The 17486-nt window shown below is 41.9% G+C and overlaps 2 protein-coding genes across 2 annotated transcripts; one reads left to right on the top strand and one right to left on the bottom strand.

The window, feature by feature from the left end:
• Window positions 1-437: 437 nt before the first annotated feature.
• On the top strand, window positions 438-1647 carry LOC142900590 (trace amine-associated receptor 1). Its single transcript, XM_076044975.1, has one exon. The coding sequence runs from the start codon at window positions 529-531 to the stop codon at window positions 1606-1608; it is 1080 nt and encodes a 359-aa protein (XP_075901090.1). The 5' UTR covers window positions 438-528; the 3' UTR covers window positions 1609-1647.
• A 6464-nt stretch (window positions 1648-8111) lies between these two features.
• Window positions 8112-16851, bottom strand: adra1d (adrenoceptor alpha 1D). Its single transcript, XM_076044964.1, has 2 exons — window positions 15863-16851; window positions 8112-10077 (listed from the first exon to the last, which is right to left on the bottom strand). Exons 1-2 carry the CDS (start codon window positions 16818-16820, stop codon window positions 9530-9532), a joined length of 1506 nt encoding a protein of 501 aa, XP_075901079.1. The 5' UTR covers window positions 16821-16851; the 3' UTR covers window positions 8112-9529.
• Window positions 16852-17486: the final 635 nt, after the last annotated feature.

Here is a 17486-nt window from a genome sequence, read left to right as displayed (position 1 = left end):
AGATTGAAATACCTTATATCAATTTACTGGGCTGCCACAACTTGTTCATGGTTCTATACCATATTTAATTCGCTAGATTTCATTAAGACATGGGAAAGTTACCTTGGACTAGCGTCTTTGACCTAATCTGTAGCCCTTTTCAACATACATCATTTGTTTACTGTCTATTCACACAATAACAATAACAAACCAAGAAAAATAGTTTTGAAATCTGGCTGTGGTGGCAAGTCGCTTACACAATGCGTGAATGCACAAAATGTCAACAACTTCCTCCCACATCTGACATATTACTACTGCTTTTCACACAGGCGGTCCATGGCAGCTTTCATACCAATCATAGCCGCATTGCTGTTCTGTGTGAACACGACAACACCACCCATGGTGCTTCTGTGTGCTTTAGTTAGGATCCAGTTTTGAATGAGAATGTGGCATTTGGGGAATCTGAAACCAAATTCGGATGTCTTATCTGTGTGTGTGTGTGTGTGTGTGTGTGTGTGTGTGTGGGTGTTCAATAGGTTTGATGAAGCCATGGAAAACAACAGTTTGGGATTCCCTGAAGAGGTCAACGCATCACTTCAGGCTGATCTTGAGTCCTGTACCACACTGAGGTACCAGGCCTCTCGCATTTTCCTGTACACCTTCCTCTCTGTTGGCATCTTCTTCACAGTGGTGGGCAACTTCCTGGTTGTCTTGTCCATTGCCTACTTCCGACAACTGCAGTCACCCACAAACTCCTTTGTAATGTCCCTGGGAGTGGCGGACTGCCTCGTCGGACTGCTGGTGATGCCCTACAGCATGACTCGGACGGTGGAGGGATGCTGGTTCTTCGGTTTCCTTTTTTGTCGCCTTCACTCGAGCCTAGATGTCATGCTTTGCACTGCCTCCATATTCCATCTCAGCTGCATTGCCTTCGATCGCTACTACGCTGTCTGCAACCCGCTGCTTTACTCACTAAAGATGTCCCACAGTCGGGTGGCCCTCCTTATCCTCGTGTGTTGGGCTGTTCCCATGCTCATTTCCTTCGGCCCGATCATGCTAGACCTCCATGTCGCAGGTGTTGACGTTCTCCTCCCAGAAGATGTGTGTGTGTTTCTGGTCAACCGCGTCTATGCTGTGATGGCGTCCTTGGTGGCCTTTTACTTGCCGAGTGCCATCATGCTAACAGCCTACTGGAAGATCTACAAAGCTGCCAAACGGCAGGCCATGCAGATCAGCGCCATGGAAAGTCAGATGGCCGCCGGGGTGGGGAAAGACTCGAGCAAGAAACAAAGACACAGGATGACCATGAAAAGGGAGAGAAAGGCAGCAAAAACACTGGGGATCATAATGGGAGTGTTTCTAATTTTCTGGATGCCCTTTTTCACCATCAATATCGTGGACCCCTTCATTGGATACAGCACGGAGGCAGTGGTCTGGGATGTCTTTCTGTGGCTGGGCTATATAAACTCATCTCTAAATCCATTCCTGTATGTTTTTTTCAACTGTTCTTTCCGCAAGGCTTTCCTCATGTTCATCGGATGCAGGGTCTGCATGCCTGGCTCATCCACTGGGATGGAGCTGTCTCCCACGAGAAAGGAGGCGAAAGAACGTGCTGATCAGCACCAATAGGACAATCTTGTTGTTTGTTTGCTACTTAGCTTAATCTTCACTAACTACAAGTGTCATATCAAAAAACATGTGAGGCAAATTGATTATTTTGGTCTGGGTCATTCATACTTTTTATCCTAACCCAACTCTCGAAACATGAATTACTTTTACAAACTTTCAACCTTGAATTGTTTTAATTGTAGTGGTGTTACTAAATGTTCAGTACGACCCCTCATACCTCTAAATACGTGCTGGTATCTGGGTGCTTTGACTGAGCTGCATAGAATTTGTTTTCTAACACTGGTTTTACTGATCTTCTGTTTCTGATTACTGACTAGTTCTGTACTTAAGAGCAAGGAATTTAAATACTTTAATACATGTAATTCACAAACTGCACTGACTTGTTGGCCTTCTGTTTGACACTGAAACCTTTTGAATTCTCATATTATCATATTAACACTATAATTAACACTGCATTAATGCTTTTGAGTTATAGGTCATGCTCTCTTTTGCTGTTTCATACAGTGTATGGACCATCACAAGTGTTGTACACAGACTTGGAAAATCATTTTTGTACTCAGACTCAAGCATCTGAAATGTGGCAAGTGGAGAGGATTAAAAATAACTATAGCCGAAGCAGCAATCATGTATTTTTAAAACAAAACAAAACACAGGTGCAAGTAGAGGATTAGAATTATCCATTATCAAATAATGGATGAATATGAGATGTGATGGTATATTATTATGGTAAAAACTATTTAGCTGTCTAAATTCCACCTTGTGTTGGCATTAGCTGACTGATTAAAATATGTATGCCGTGGGGTCTTATGGGTACATAGATCATTTATGATTACTGTCTTGTGTCAGTAAGTATTTAGTGGCACTGAAATATGATTTGGAATTCTTTCTGAAGAAGCATAATCTGTAATGGCTAAGTTTAACTCAACAGGACCTACGCTTGAATGGACTGCGACAGTAACACCAGCAACATTATACCGAAAACTGAGGCGAAAGAACCATACATCATGTCTGATATTATTCTTTCAGAATTTACTGAAGGACATAACTCCAATGAACAATGCCAAGCCTGCAGAGCTGCTTCAGACATACCACTCAAGGCGGTCTATTCAAACCGCAACCAGCTACCTGGTTATTGCTAGTTACACTGCTGTGCCACACAACCCCAAGCCACCAGGGGGCCCCATAGCCCCCTGGGTGGCCCCAAACCTGCATGTTCAGCCTCCTCTGAGGAGAATTAAAATGTCTGTTTTAATCTGTAGCTATCTCTTGTGTTTATTACACCCCTTATATGCTTAAAAATAAATGTTGGCTATAAATAAAATAAACTTCAATGATAAGCTGTGGCTAGTGTTTTTTTTTTTTTTTTTTTTTTTGGCGGGGCGGCGTCATTAGGTCGTTGGACCCATAGATATATACAGAAGGCTAGATGTCTTATCCGCTCTGCCGGCCAATGGAATCGAAAGTCCGCACTGGCGGCCATCTTGCCACAGTCACTTCGCTCCGCCTCTCTCACTCATAACTACGTATTCTTATTGTGCATGTTATTTTAAATAGCCCTAAATTGCTCTATTTTCAATCGAATTTCGAGTGGTTTGGTTTGTTTTAAAGGTTATAAGCATAGTTATGATACTGCAATGATTTATAACCATAGGATTTCATGTGAAAATAGCAAAAACACGCACACACCCATATTTAATAAAAACGTATATGCTAAACCAGGGGTGGCCAAACTTTATTTGCTATGGGCCACATGACAGAACTGCATCGTGTCGGCGGGCAACGAAAGTTTTGTGCTAATGCCCCCTGGCATTTTTTTTCGTTGACGGGGGGTGGGGGGTGGGGGGGGCGGAAGCACGCTATCGCTATTGTGCTACGCTAACGTGTCGGCAAAGTTACGTGCCGCCAAAGTTACGTTTCGGGGGGGGGAGGGGATTTAAGTTCATGCTTAACTTAACTTAAGAAATGAAAATCTTAGTGGTCTCAGTCGTATTAACTTGTGCAGACAGGCTGCCTTAGCACCATTATGCTTTTTTTCTAATAGAAAGCTGCACTCTCAACATGTTCAACCATCCAGAATTAGTGCTACGAGATGAACGTTTATAAGAAAGCAAACCGTGGGCAAATCCGTCAAGTTTTCAGCGAGGTCAGAGTGTTAAAGATGGCGGCCAGTGCGGACGTTCGATTCTGCGCCGTGAGACATCTAGCCTTCTGTATATATCTATGGTTGGACCCATGTTGGACCCACCACACTGTCAGACAGTGACGTAGCGGGCCGGCGACGCCGACAGGTACGATGGGAATGATTGACAGCTACCATTAGCAAGAGGATTACAAAAAACAAACACCATAATGGCATCAAAAAGGAGTAATCCCAGCGGTGCGGAAAAAGAAAAGAAAAACGGGCAAAGGATAAAGGTAAGTTATTTGTTGGTGATGTGAGCTGGAGAGGTGGAGGTGACACGCCGTTTCCCCCCCAAGTTTGTTTATTTGTCCTGCTAGTCAGCTAGCTAGCATCGGATAAATGTTTGCTTGCTTATTAATATTTGTTCATCATGAACTCAACTTTATTGTTTGTTTGATGAAAGTTGGCCATGTCCTGCCAAATTGGCCTGTTTATTCAGATTCTAACAGGGAGTGCAGGCATGTTGTTGTAGTCAGTGCTCTGTCATTGTTCAGTGGAAGTTGTCTCTCATGTATTTGACACTTAATGTTATTTTAGCCTTACTTAGGATTCATTTACTAAGCTTAGTGTGTGTTTTGTAGGCCCCTAATTAGAAATGTGCTACTGTTTTATAATTCCAAAAAAATATTTCATGGAAATATTTTATTTGGCATTGAGTTGACTATTTTAGACTATAGTGGCAGTGGATCATTTATCTTAGTTTTATTACTTTAACTAGTACATTGTGTTAATTAATCAAAAAAACAAACAAACAAAAAACTCTTAAAAGTGACAGTTTTGTAATTGGGTAAAAGCTTTAAAGGGACACTGCAATCATAATGTTTAATATAAAAACAAATTGATTTTAATTTTCCTGTATTACTGCAACGTCACTGTAATAATAAAATAGGAAAATGCACTTATGATCTATTTGGCTTGATGATCTAATGAGCTTTGTCTTCGCAGGAGCAATTCTAAAATATTTTGGAGCTCCAGACATTGAGCCAGAGGGATCTCCTGACCAGGAAGCTCCAGGACCAACACGTTCCTCAGAACCTCCTTCTGTCCAGGTGAATAATGTGTCTTATTATTAGGTGTCATGCTGATAAGTGTGAGATAAGTGTGAGAAGTGTAAGGTAATTACGTATTATTAATAGTTATTATTATTAGGTTGGGTGTTTGTTTCGGTATCATATTTATTTTTACAGTACTGTGTTTCATGTTGAGTGTATAAATAATACACTACTATAATTATTAACTTTAGCAAATATTTTGGTCATAAAATTAAAGAAGCAAAAGAAAATCAAAGGAACAGCACAGAAATGCCACTGCTTTCTGACTAAATATCTATTTGAGGAAAAGCAGTAAAATGTAGCTAAAGAATGAAAGCGGTGGCTTCATTGGCAGCAGTGTGGGACATCAGAGAGAAGCCTTCTGAAACGTTGCTCCCTCCCACCTTTGTCACACTGCAGACTGAAGTAAGAGGTGCTGGAATGATCTCACAGCTGCTGTGGCGCAATATTAATTGCCTGTCTGTCAGTGCTCTTCGACACACTCTTGTGCTGTGACCCAGTCAGTGTTTTTAAGCCAAATATATAAGAGAAAGGCTATCAATGGTAACACAGTGGGTTTTCACGGCATCCATCAATTCCTATAAATCATTTGATCTAAAAATGCAGCGAAGATAGCACTCATATGACATAAGGTCGTGCAAATTGGCCCTCAGCAGAATAGCGTCATAGTGTATGGCAACACACACTCATGTTGTCAACACAGACAAAGTGGGAAACACAGGATGCCTAAATACTCTAGAATTGGCTCTGTCCCGTTTTTGCGTGACATTATTCAGTGCCCGGAATTCATATGAAACAGGAAGAAACTTTAGCCAATTAGAACTAGTACAACGACTACTAACTGCTACTACTACTACTACTACTACTACTACTACTACAACGACTACTAACTGCTACTACTACTACTACTACTACTACTACTACTACTACTACAACGACTACTACTACTACTACTACTACTACTACTACTACTACTACAACGACTACTAACTGCTACTACTACTACTACTACTACTACTACTACTACTACAACGACTACTACTACTACTACTACTACTACAACGACTACTACTACTACTACTACTACTACTATTGCTACTACTACTACTACTACAACGACTACAAACTGCTACTACTACTACTACTACTACTACTACTACTACTACTATAACGACTACTACTACTAATACTATTGCTACTACTACTACTACTACAACGACTACTAACTGCTACTACTACTACTACTACTACTACTACTACTACTACTACAACGACTACTACTACTACTACTACTATTGCTACTACTACTACTACTACAACGACTACTACTACTACTACTACTACTACTATTGCTACTACTACTACTACTACAACGACTACTAACTGCTACTACTACTAGTACTACTACTACTACTACTACTATTGCTACTACTACTACTACTACTACTACTACTATTGCTACTACAACGACTACTAACTGCTACTACTACTACTACCACTACCACTACTACCACCACTACTACTACTACTACTACTACTACGACTACTACTGCTACTACTACTACTATTGCTACTACTACTACTACTACAACGACTACTAACTACTACTACAACGACTACTACTACTACTACTACTACTACAACGACTACTACTACTACTACTACTACTACTATTGCTACTACTACTACTACTACAACGACTACAAACTGCTACTACTACTACTACTACTACTACTACTACTACTACTATAACGACTACTACTACTAATACTATTGCTACTACTACTACTACTACAACGACTACTAACTGCTACTACTACTACTACTACTACTACTACTACTACTACTACAACGACTACTACTACTACTACTACTATTGCTACTACTACTACTACTACAACGACTACTACTACTACTACTACTACTACTATTGCTACTACTACTACTACTACAACGACTACTAACTGCTACTACTACTAGTACTACTACTACTACTACTACTATTGCTACTACTACTACTACTACTACTACTACTATTGCTACTACAACGACTACTAACTGCTACTACTACTACTACCACTACCACTACTACCACCACTACTACTACTACTACTACTACTACGACTACTACTGCTACTACTACTACTATTGCTACTACTACTACTACTACAACGACTACTAACTGCTACTACTACTACTACTACTACTACTACTACTACAACGACTACTAACTGCTACTACTACTACTACTACTACTACTACTACTAACTGCTACTACTACTACTACTCCTACTACTACTACTATTGCTACTGCTACTACCACGTGTAGTGGGGGCCTAAACAGACTTGTAGGAACAAATAATTTAGGGCCTTATTGAGTTAAGGTGAGGAAGCTGGTGTACTATTGGAGCACAAAGAGGATTGTGTTTGTCAAATGGACAGAACAGTACACCTAGCCCATTTAGCGACTTTGGCTTAATGATTATGCAGTTGCGTATGTTTTTAACAAAACAACAAAATAGTTGTTGTTTTTTTCGCACCCGATCTGCTTTACTAAAACTGAAACTGATTGCAGCTACTGTCGTTACATCATTATTTTGCACCTTTTAATGGGAGGTATGTATTTCGCAAAAAACACTGGCTGCATGCAGAACAACCGATGCCGACCGGGTTGCAGATTCGGATTCAAAGCCACCTGTCATGAGACCTTTTAGACAGTGGGCACAAAACCTCTTATTTCTGTAATATTTGGCTTGAAGTATGATTTTTACATTGTTAAAAACTTAATATATTTCCCATAAATACATCAATAAAAGTGTATAGTTGAAGTACAATAAAAGTAATTTGGGGTTTCTACCCTTAGAACAGTTCTCAGATATATAAGAATATACGTATAGTTAGGTTGTTGCTCTCATCTTGCACTGCCATATTTCTAAGGAAGCCTGGTGTGGCCAATCCAGCCAGCCTGACGGCGTGTTTCATAATTAGGGTGACTGCTCACGTCTTCAAATAAACCAACAAAGAAGGTGGACGAGGTATCCAGGCCACTGTGGCTTGTGGGCAAGCTCAGGAGGGGAGAGTGAAAGACGCTGCAATCAAAAATGTAACCACTTGATGTCGCTGTTTCTTCATCGAAATCTCGCGTTAATACACACTTAACCTTTAAATAGAGCAGTCACCACCACTTTTGAGCCTGTTTTAGTTTGTGTGTGTAATCGATTATCCGGGATCTTAGTAAATCAGGCCCGAATGGCTCTACATTAAAGGAGTCCACCCAAAATGAGGGAAAACATCTTCATATTGCTTGTGTGCTCTTCTTGAAGTGGCAGTGTGTTTGTGTTTTTACACTGCAGCATGAACACAATTTATTTCAGTGCTGTCTGTGTCTGTCACAAATTTCTGACTAGACTAGGCTGACCTCTTCTCATGCCTTTATTGATAATTATTATTGAGTAATGGTTAATTTGTATTTGTGGTGATTATGTCCGTAACTTTTGGTTTTGGCTTGTTGGTTACCTGTATAAAAGGTTCCTTGGTGTATACGAGACACACAGTTTTCAAAAGTGTGGTTGGCAGAGCTTTTTCTTTCTTTAAATCTGCACTTTATTTCATTTTCTTTTCTTTTTGCTTTTGTTTTTAGTCCTGCGGTAACACACACAACATCAAACAATAGAAAGAATTAGCAGTCACAAGGCCTGATACATTTGTGTGTTTTTAAACTGATCAAGTGCACAAGATAAGCAGCGGCTCACTTAAGTTACAAGATGAAATATTTTTCCCTTTACATGTATCTCAACTTTCTTAAAAATCCAGACGGACTGGCCTTTCAAGTTCCCCAGAGACCTCTTTGAACGTTAATCTTTTTTTTTGTGTGAACTGAATTCTTAAGTGACAAAATGTCTCATCAACTCTTACCGGTGGAGAAAAGGCATTTAAAGTAAAGGAAAGGACAGGGGTTGTTTTGTGAACTTTTCATTCAAAGAATTCCAATAAATACTTTGCAGCTTACTTCCCTTCTTACCTGGCGTGCTTTATACAATGCTTTGTCAAAAAACCTTGAACTAAAAGCGAATCCGACACGTTACATTTTGATCAGCTTCAGTCCTTTTTTGGCAGAATGAAAAAACAGCAACAGTCGCCGCTGGTCCAACAAAGACAAAGAAAAATCAGTCTGTGTTTTTCTTTTTTTTAAATCCATGTTTTTGGCAGTTTAATATCAAAAAAAAAGATGGACTGTTTGTTAGGAATCGTCACGTGCCATGTCAGCTAACTCATGCTGAAAGACACACAAGCCAACTGTACAAAATCTTCAGAAAAAAAAAAATCCCATGATGCTAACAAGGCCAGAGAAGTGGTCAGGCTTATCAGCTGCGGCCTGCTGAAGTGTTGATGCGTGTTACATTCAGGTGACAGTCACATTAAATACGAGTATCTGAGGGTTCTCGGCTCACAATGCGGCTGCTCCCGTAGCCAGGGGCCGAGTTAAACATGCGGCTGGCGGCCGCTGGAAAGCCAAACGCTGGTCCGAGTTCTCCACACTTCAGCTGACAGACATCCGAGAGAGTGTGAGCAGAATATTACACAACAGCCGCAGTCTTCCATGCAGGCTTCCAATATAAACCTCTTTTAAATAAAAAACAAAACAAAAAAAAACGAAATTATGTTTGTGGCACCACCACCACACACTTTAAATGTCAGTCTCCTTCAGGCTGTAGCAGTCTGCAAGGTCGTAGAACTGATAGCTGCCCTGCTCACAGTTATAAATCCCCATGGACACTGTGTCCACGATGTCAATCCGGCCCATTGATGGCGTGGGACTTTTTGCCGTCCCTGCCTTGATTTTGTTCGACAGGTTGTTCACCTTTTCTCTGAGTTGCAAAGAGGACCTCTGCAGCGGCGGGAAGAGGCTCCATCTCTTCAAGCCCGGGTGGCGCCCGTTTCCCTTGTGACACAGCGAGGTGCCGAAGGACTCGCGCACCGCGAAGCCTGACTTGTAGTCTCCCCTCTGATCCTTTGTCATTCCCCTGACAGCTGTCCGCCACCTCTGGTCGTAGAAGCGGCGCAGGAGCCTCTTCCTGTGGCGACACTGACACCGCAGGAGCCGCGTGAAGGCGCGCTGGAACTCTTTGCTGGAGCACGGGTAGATCATGGGGTTGATGCAGCTGTTGAAGTATCCCAGCCAGAAGATGACCTTGAACACCGTCTCCGAGGGCTTCAGCGCCGGGAAGAAGGAGCCTGGAGGGAGGCAGAGGAAAACTGCTACTGCGGCAACACACCAGGTAAAGCGTCTTTTCACATCCCATTCAGAGCTCTAGCTAGCACACCTTAGCACCTTAGTTGGTTGGTGTTTTACTTTGCCAGTCTCGTAAGCATTGACATATCTGGTTCTCAGTCAAAATGCTTTTGTTTGAAATATAGATACCTAAAGAAACAAATTGACAAATAGCTGTTTTAAAAGTTGCCCAGTCAATTTTTCACTGTTATCATTTTCATAAAGATGACATTTCTCTCACAGTGCAAAACATATTTTCAACATTATGTTGGTCATGATTTTCTATATAGCTGTATCAAGTTTGGAGAACTTATAAGCAGGAGCCACTTGGGCTCAGAATTATGGTGGATTTGTTGGTAAGAAAATGAGACTTCCAGTTTTATTCTTCTTTTCCTCTCCTCCTTTTCCCTTCCTTTTGATATCATCTTGTGTGCATTTTTTTTTTTACTTGAGATGACATCAGAACGATAGCCAACAAAAGCATTTCAGTTGTGCTTTGAAATTTATTCTTACTGGCCTGATGTGTTAAGACTTTGCATACTAACTGCCAAGAATCATTTGTATGGTTTATGCAGGAGAGATGGGTTTTCGCACCTTTCAATTAAGGATATGAAGTTAAGTTTCCAATGCAAAGTGGTCCATCAAACTGTTCCTCATGACATATAGCTCTTCACAAGGCTTTCTATTGGTGGCTGTCTCCCCAAGCTTTAATTTACTAGCTAATACATCACAGTGCTGAGGCCATGTTTGCACTATCTTGGCCCAGAGTTTGTTGTAATGCGCTAGCACTACAGTTAATGACTTGTACACATTATTTTTTAAACAGGGAGTTTGAGAGATAGAAAAGAATGGACTTGAAAGTCACTAGTATGTCTCCTTTTGTTTGTAACATGTGAATGATACATCATTTACCCTGTATTTTAGTTTACTGTAGGTTATTTCAAAGGCCTGGCAATGAACCACTGAAGAAGATTATAGTGGAGTGATTAAATGGAAATGATGTTTTGCATTGATTCATTTCACTGAAATGACATCATCTTTGCAGTCGGACAGCAAGTGATTCATTTCTCTGACGCACATCCGAACAAGACAAGTGAGAATAGTCTTCTCTCCGGTCTGGTCTAATTTAAGCCCAACGTCTAATAATTTGACGGCTGTTTTACACATCACATCCCCGTCTCTCCAACCCTCCATACAGCAGTTCAACAAGATCATTAAGTTATGGAAAGAAAAAGAAACTGATGCTAATACTGAATGGAAATGCAGCTCGTATGAGTGAACAGACAGATTCCTATCCAGCCGGTCAGCTATAAAGTTTAAGGAATTATCTTCCTCTTTATTCTGGCCAGTGTGAAGGTCTGTCTCAGGTAAAGAGCTTTTTTTTGTTTTGTTTTGTTTTGTTTTAATGTACCTCACATTTTACATCAAGGGCAAAGCTCCACCTCATTGAGCTGCTGCACGTGGGCCATAAAGATCAAGTAATTTATTATTATGGGTATAGCAGTGGCACTACTTCCTGAAATGACTTTAAAAGCTGGTCTAGACATTATGCGTCGGAGTCGGGCTGGAGCATGTGGCACTCCACAACCGTGGACACCCTGGCTTTAGATGCTGGTAATCTAGGGCTTTTGTTCTGTGGTCTGCGCACAAAGGACAATATGATTGCCTTGAAACAAGGTTCAGCCGAGGGAGGGTCATGTCAATTGTTGTGCAAGACCATAATAATGTGACAATGTGATCGGAAGAGCTTTCATGTTTGATTTATGTTTTAGCAACACAAACTTGTCATTGAATTTGTGGATCTATTTTGGGAAAATTAAAAAACAACATGTTACCTGTAAATAGACCCTTTACTGACTATTAAGCAGTGGCACACCGTGAGCACTATAGATGGGCCTTCACCTCACCAGACGGGGCACTCGTTGCGTTTAGAATTTCCTTCCGGCTAAAATGTTTCGGACAGCCATCATCAAAAAAGCCACGTATGACTGGTGAGCCAAATAGGTTCCCAACTCCTGGCCTATAAAATCAATCAATAACATGAAAAATGAGGGTCATCTAATCACATGGTCGGTGCTAGGAAATCAGGTTTCAAACGCACAATACACTAAAAGTTACGCTCCGCTATCATCTTCCGCCATATCACTCTCTAAATAACTCGCTCTGTGTCTCACTGCATCTGAGACCGTGAAGGTTAGGACTTCATGAAGGCCTAAAATCTTTTTTTTTTTTTTGTCCCGCCCACCTAAAATCAAGCTGTGGTTGGTCAATTCACCCCCACTTTGAAACTAACTGGGTCTTCAGAGATTCTGACAATCCTGATTGGAACATAAGATGTTTTCAGGACAGTGATCCTTCCATCAATGATGTATTCTCATGTAGATGAGAGAAAATGTATTATATCAAACCAAGTGAAATTGAATTTTTAAAACAATAACCATGTTTTATTCAGTTCTCATATTTTTGGTCCAGAAAATTTCTTGACCTTCTCTAACTTCCCTACAAGGGCTGGCAAAAAGCTACAATTACATTATATGGACAAAGTAAATCAACCACTGGGTGTTGGAGAAGCACTTCATCTACACTGGTAAGTCGGCTCTGCTCGTCCTCGACAGCCTTTAGTGTAGCGAACACTTGGCCCCGCTGAGCAAACAAGAATATAACAGGATCATGACATAGTGCATTTCTGTTCCACCTTTAATGGTGCATTAAGGAGAAATCCACGCTCAGGCATTTATGAAATCAGCATAATATGAATTCAATTTCTGCACTTGTTTGGGGTGGTTTTAGTTTTGAAAATCAGAACAAAAGCACTGTTTGTTTTAATGGAAACAGATTTGCTGAATCAGCTCTGACATAGCGAACATTCAGCTCACGTGACCTGGAAACCGGGAAACGTGGCCGTTTTAACGGAACTGTCTGGGCGGATGAGGAGGCCAACGTTTTCCTCGGCCTCATTCACCGAAAATAAAATGAAGCAGCCATTTTTGACAGTATTTGCTGAAATCAAATACTGGTACTCGAGTGGTACTGGAGAGACGTCCGCTTGTTCCGAGGAACGCACAATTTACATTGCCTTGTTAGTTGGCATCAAACCAGCTGGTACAAGGCATTCCAATTTTTTATTATTAAGAAAAATTTCAAATGCTCGCTCTAAATTTGCTGCATTGCGGACAGTGCCAGGAGTAATATTTCAAGCGAGAGGGTGTGCATTAATGCTATTTCTTCTGCATTGTTTTGTCTGCCTGTGAATTAAAATTCAGGCAACAGTTTTAAGGCTGTGTTAACATCAAGAACGTCCAAGTGTTCCTTTCTACTCTCTGCTGACACCAGTTTGGTTTGAGGGAACATGGCTCAGAGTTCCAATGGCTGGGAGAAAGAGGAGATCAGTGATGCATTAACTTGATAGCTTGGCCAGCCTGACACTATAGTAACCAAGCCCTCTGTGACATCACAAAGGGCTCGTGATGTCCCTTTCCACTCCAAATGTCATGGCAACGCGAGTAGTAGAAAAACTAGTACACTGAAATGTGTACGTAGGTTGAATTCATTGGCAAAACCTAATCTTCAAAGTGACAATTATTTGCATCAGTGCCTTACGCATTGTTTTAGTATTGTTGAATATAGATGGTTCATTATACTGAAACAAGGAAGAAAACCTCATGTGGAAGCTCTACTGATGAATGTGCTGGTTGATTTTTTTTTTTTTATCTTTTTCATCTTTTTTTCAAACCAGCCAATTGTAACATTTTTGAATAACTCATGATAAAAGACACCGTCTTCAGTGGGTGCACTCAGAATGGAAACAAATCATGGCTAGCTCTCCGCTGAGTTGAAACCCTCTGGAAGTTTGAGTCATTACAGTAAATGGGCCAAATTGGCATTTGAGGTGCAAGAAGTTAATGTTTGGAAACAGTTGCCAGTGATGATGTGTTGTCCATGATGTATCAGCATCAGTCAGACTGGCTGACCAAGTCAATGTGAAGGGACTGAATGGAAGCATAAGATTAATGCAGATCCCCATCCACCGCACAGGGATTCATTCATGAAACAGTTCAACGCTTTATTGATCCCAATGGGGCACTTTACGATGTGAACTGCTGGCTCTGAGGGGGATTGGGCCACAGGTCACGAGGTCATCTTGAAGGGATAGATTTTAGGTTTTCAAACAAAAAGCTTTAATACGTGACAATCTCCTTTTACTACAATTTGCAACAATTACTGCACCACTAAGACATCGCGGACACAATGTTTATGCAAATTATGCGTACTGCCTACTTGGAACAATAAATTCTGAATGTAGCTCTGCGCGCCGTACCTCTCTTGAATGTGTCTGGTTGAGTGCTTCGAACAGCATGGTGGATTCAACTGCATCCTGTCTGAAATCCCCTGAAGAGCAGCTATATGGCACCACTGCGAAAAGGGTTGTATGCTAATGTGTAAAATTACAGGATTACAGAATGGGAAAATCCTATCTTAATGGAATCCTCTGTATGATTTTACACTTAATTAAAACTACAATATATTGATTGTTGCTGTTGACCAAACCGTTTTCAGAAGCCCTGCGTTTCTCGACTAATCTTCACTTCCAGGAAGGCATTGAGTGTTCATCCAGACTTTACGGACACAAATAAACTTGGCCTTTTCACTTGCAGCGAGTGAGTAAAGTGATTAGTTGCAGCCAATTCATTTCTGCCCCCACCACCGCCCTCTCTCTTACTCTCCCTGCAGGCTTTTTTCCTAATAATTCAATTGAATAAATTTGCCGGCATGAGGGAGTGAGAGCATGGTGAGTGCTCTGCCGGATAAGAAACTGCCCTGTGATGGCTTTTCCAATGAATTGTGTTAAATGTATGCAAAATTCATGAAGCCACCAGTGTGCTCCTAATTGTATGCACTTATTGCAAGGGCTGCCGTAAGAGCCTAGCACTTTTTTTTTATTTTATTTTTTTAAATCATTCATATTATTTTTGATTTATACGATGCTATAATGACACACCGGTCATCAGAACTGCAGGAGCCTCTCTCATTATTGATTTTCTCTTCACCCTATAGCTCGTCCTTTCAACGACGCGGTCAGTTTTCACAGCTTTTAACATTAACACCTTCTTTTTTCTCCCTATAAAAATCCATTAAGGTTTTTTTTTTTTGCTTCGTCTCTTGAATTTCAGGACATTTATGTGAAGTAGAATGTGTGACTTCATTAGCACAACCCTGCAAAAAAAAATGTCAAACACGAAACAACGTCACAGAGAAATGTGTGGAACGAAGCAGGGAATGCCAGCTACCTTGGGGAGTTGGAATGGCTATGCAAGCGAGCGGACAGATAAAGGATGCTGAGATGCTGTTGTTGTGGAAAACTCATTAGTTAAGAGATGCAGCCAGTTCCATCGTGGCCGACCTTTTAGGCACGAGCGTGAGCCATCTGAGTCAGAACGTGACTCAGGCTTGATGATGTGTCGTGGCAACCATTCTTGTCAGTTTTAAGCTGTGGTTTATGAACACATTGACATCCATGGCCACCAATGGGCACATCTGAAGGAGTTTTTTTGTTTTAATTACATGCTTAAAACTTCCAGCTTTTATTATTATTATTATTATTATTATTATTATTATTATTATTATTATTATTATCATCATTATTATAATAATAATAATAATAATAATAATAATAATAATAATAATATTCCAACTCCAACTCTAACTCGACAGTACAGTTTAGAAGGCAGACTGAGAGAGGAGACGTACCCATCGGGAGAAAGAAGAAAAAGGGCAGCCAACACAAAATGAACATCCCCACCACGATGGCGAGAGTTTTCGCAGCCTTCTTCTCCCGGGAGAACTTCATGAGCCGCACCGAGAGCGAGCTGCGGAACGGGAGGCTCTTGTTGCTCTTGCCGCTGGCGTTGCGCGCGTCCTCCAGCACGCTGCGGCAGTGTATCCGCAGCACCACCTCCATGGACTTGTTCCTCTCCCGCTTGACGCCCGCTTCGAGGCTGCTGGTAGTCCTGCGAGCCACCACGTACACCCGAAAGTACATGATTAGGATGACCATGAGCGGCAGGTAGAAGGAGAAGAGGGAGGAGAAGAGCGCATAGCCCGGCTCCTCCGTGATCCGGCAGATGCCCTCGTCCACCGGCGGCGGTTCCTTCCACCCGAGGAGCGGTCCGACCGAGATCACCGTGGACGACGCCCAGAGCAGCACCAGGATGACCACCGCTCTCCTCTCCGTCATGATGCTCGGGTACTTGAGGCAGTGTTTGACGCCGATGTAGCGGTCGATGGAGATGATGCAGAGGCTGAGGATGGACGCCGTGCAGCAGAGGACGTCCACCGCAGCCCAGATGTTGCAGAAGACGCGGCCGAACACCCAGCATCCCAGCACTTCCAGGGAGGCTGAGAAGGGCAGCACGATGATGCTGAGGAGCAGGTCGGCCATGGCCAAGTTGACGATGAAAAAGTTGGTGACGGTCTGCAGGTGTCTGTTGCACACCACGGACAGGATGACCAAGATGTTGCCCACGATGGCCACCAGGATGAAGACGGAGAGGATGATGCCGACCGCGACCACCTGCGAATCCAGAGTGAAGTTGGCGCACGCCGTGGCCCCGCTGCTGCTGCTGTTAACGCGTGTCTTGTCCGAGGTGGATCCATTGTAAGCTTCGGTGTAATAGACGCTCTCGTTCCTCGAGTCGGAGTGTGCCATTCTGGACGCGCCATAAAGAGAACTTCAGAGGGAGTTCGCTGCGTAAAGACGCGCGGGCGGCATTGTTTTCTTTCAGGCGGTCGTTCTCCGCATCCGAGTTTCACCATCCATGAGCGTTTAGAGAGTACCAATGTAGTCTTGATTAAAAAAATAAAATAAAATAACGAAAGACTAGAAAGCCTTAGTTAGTGAGAGAGAGAGAGAGAGAGAGAGAAAAAAAAGAAATATTCTCAGCGCATAATGCACGTGGGATTTCATTTCTGCAGGATTGAAAGAAAAATTTAAAGATAATCTTAAAAAGATAACAACAACAACAACATCATCAACAAAAATCGAGCTTCCCGTTCTGGTGCGTTTCCTCGGTGCATTAGGTCCGGCAGTGGCGGCATCCCTGTTAACTGATCACACCGAGCGGCTACAGCAGGTCCGGGTCTTAAACTCCACCCACACGTCACATATTTACTGCTGCGTTTAGGATCTCCACAAGAGAGCGTCACTTCAATTCCGGTCACGAATCCTATAGGTTCCATGTGACAGACTAAGTGAAGGAGCGCTGCCACTTTTTCATCTTTTGTTCCAGTGCTGATCTTGAATTTTGCATGCTTGTCTGCCTGTGAGGATTTTGTTTGAGCCTAGTTGAAAAAAAAATCCCAAAACGCCCTTTAA

The sequence above is a fragment of the Nelusetta ayraudi genome, unplaced genomic scaffold (assembly GCF_046127955.1).
Source record: "Nelusetta ayraudi isolate G7.1 ecotype Tasmania unplaced genomic scaffold, CSIRO-AGI_Nayr_v1 ptg000004l, whole genome shotgun sequence".
NCBI lineage: Eukaryota > Metazoa > Chordata > Actinopteri > Tetraodontiformes > Monacanthidae > Nelusetta > Nelusetta ayraudi.
The sequence above is the reverse complement of the archived record's forward strand: the minus strand, read 5'-3'. Positions and strand labels throughout refer to the sequence as shown.

What these genes read in the sequence shown, in the direction of transcription:
- adra1d (XM_076044964.1), bottom strand. Translation starts at nt 16,820, where the DNA reads ATGGCACACTCCGACTCGAGGAACGAGAGCGTCTATTACACCGAAGCT. An exon ending in TTTCTTCTTTCTCCCGATGG is followed by an intron (nt 10,078 to 15,862) that starts GTACGTCTCCTC and finishes GCCTCCCTCCAG; the next exon opens with GCTCCTTCTTCCCGGCGCTG.
- LOC142900590 (XM_076044975.1), top strand. Translation starts at nt 529, where the DNA reads ATGGAAAACAACAGTTTGGGATTCCCTGAAGAGGTCAACGCATCACTT.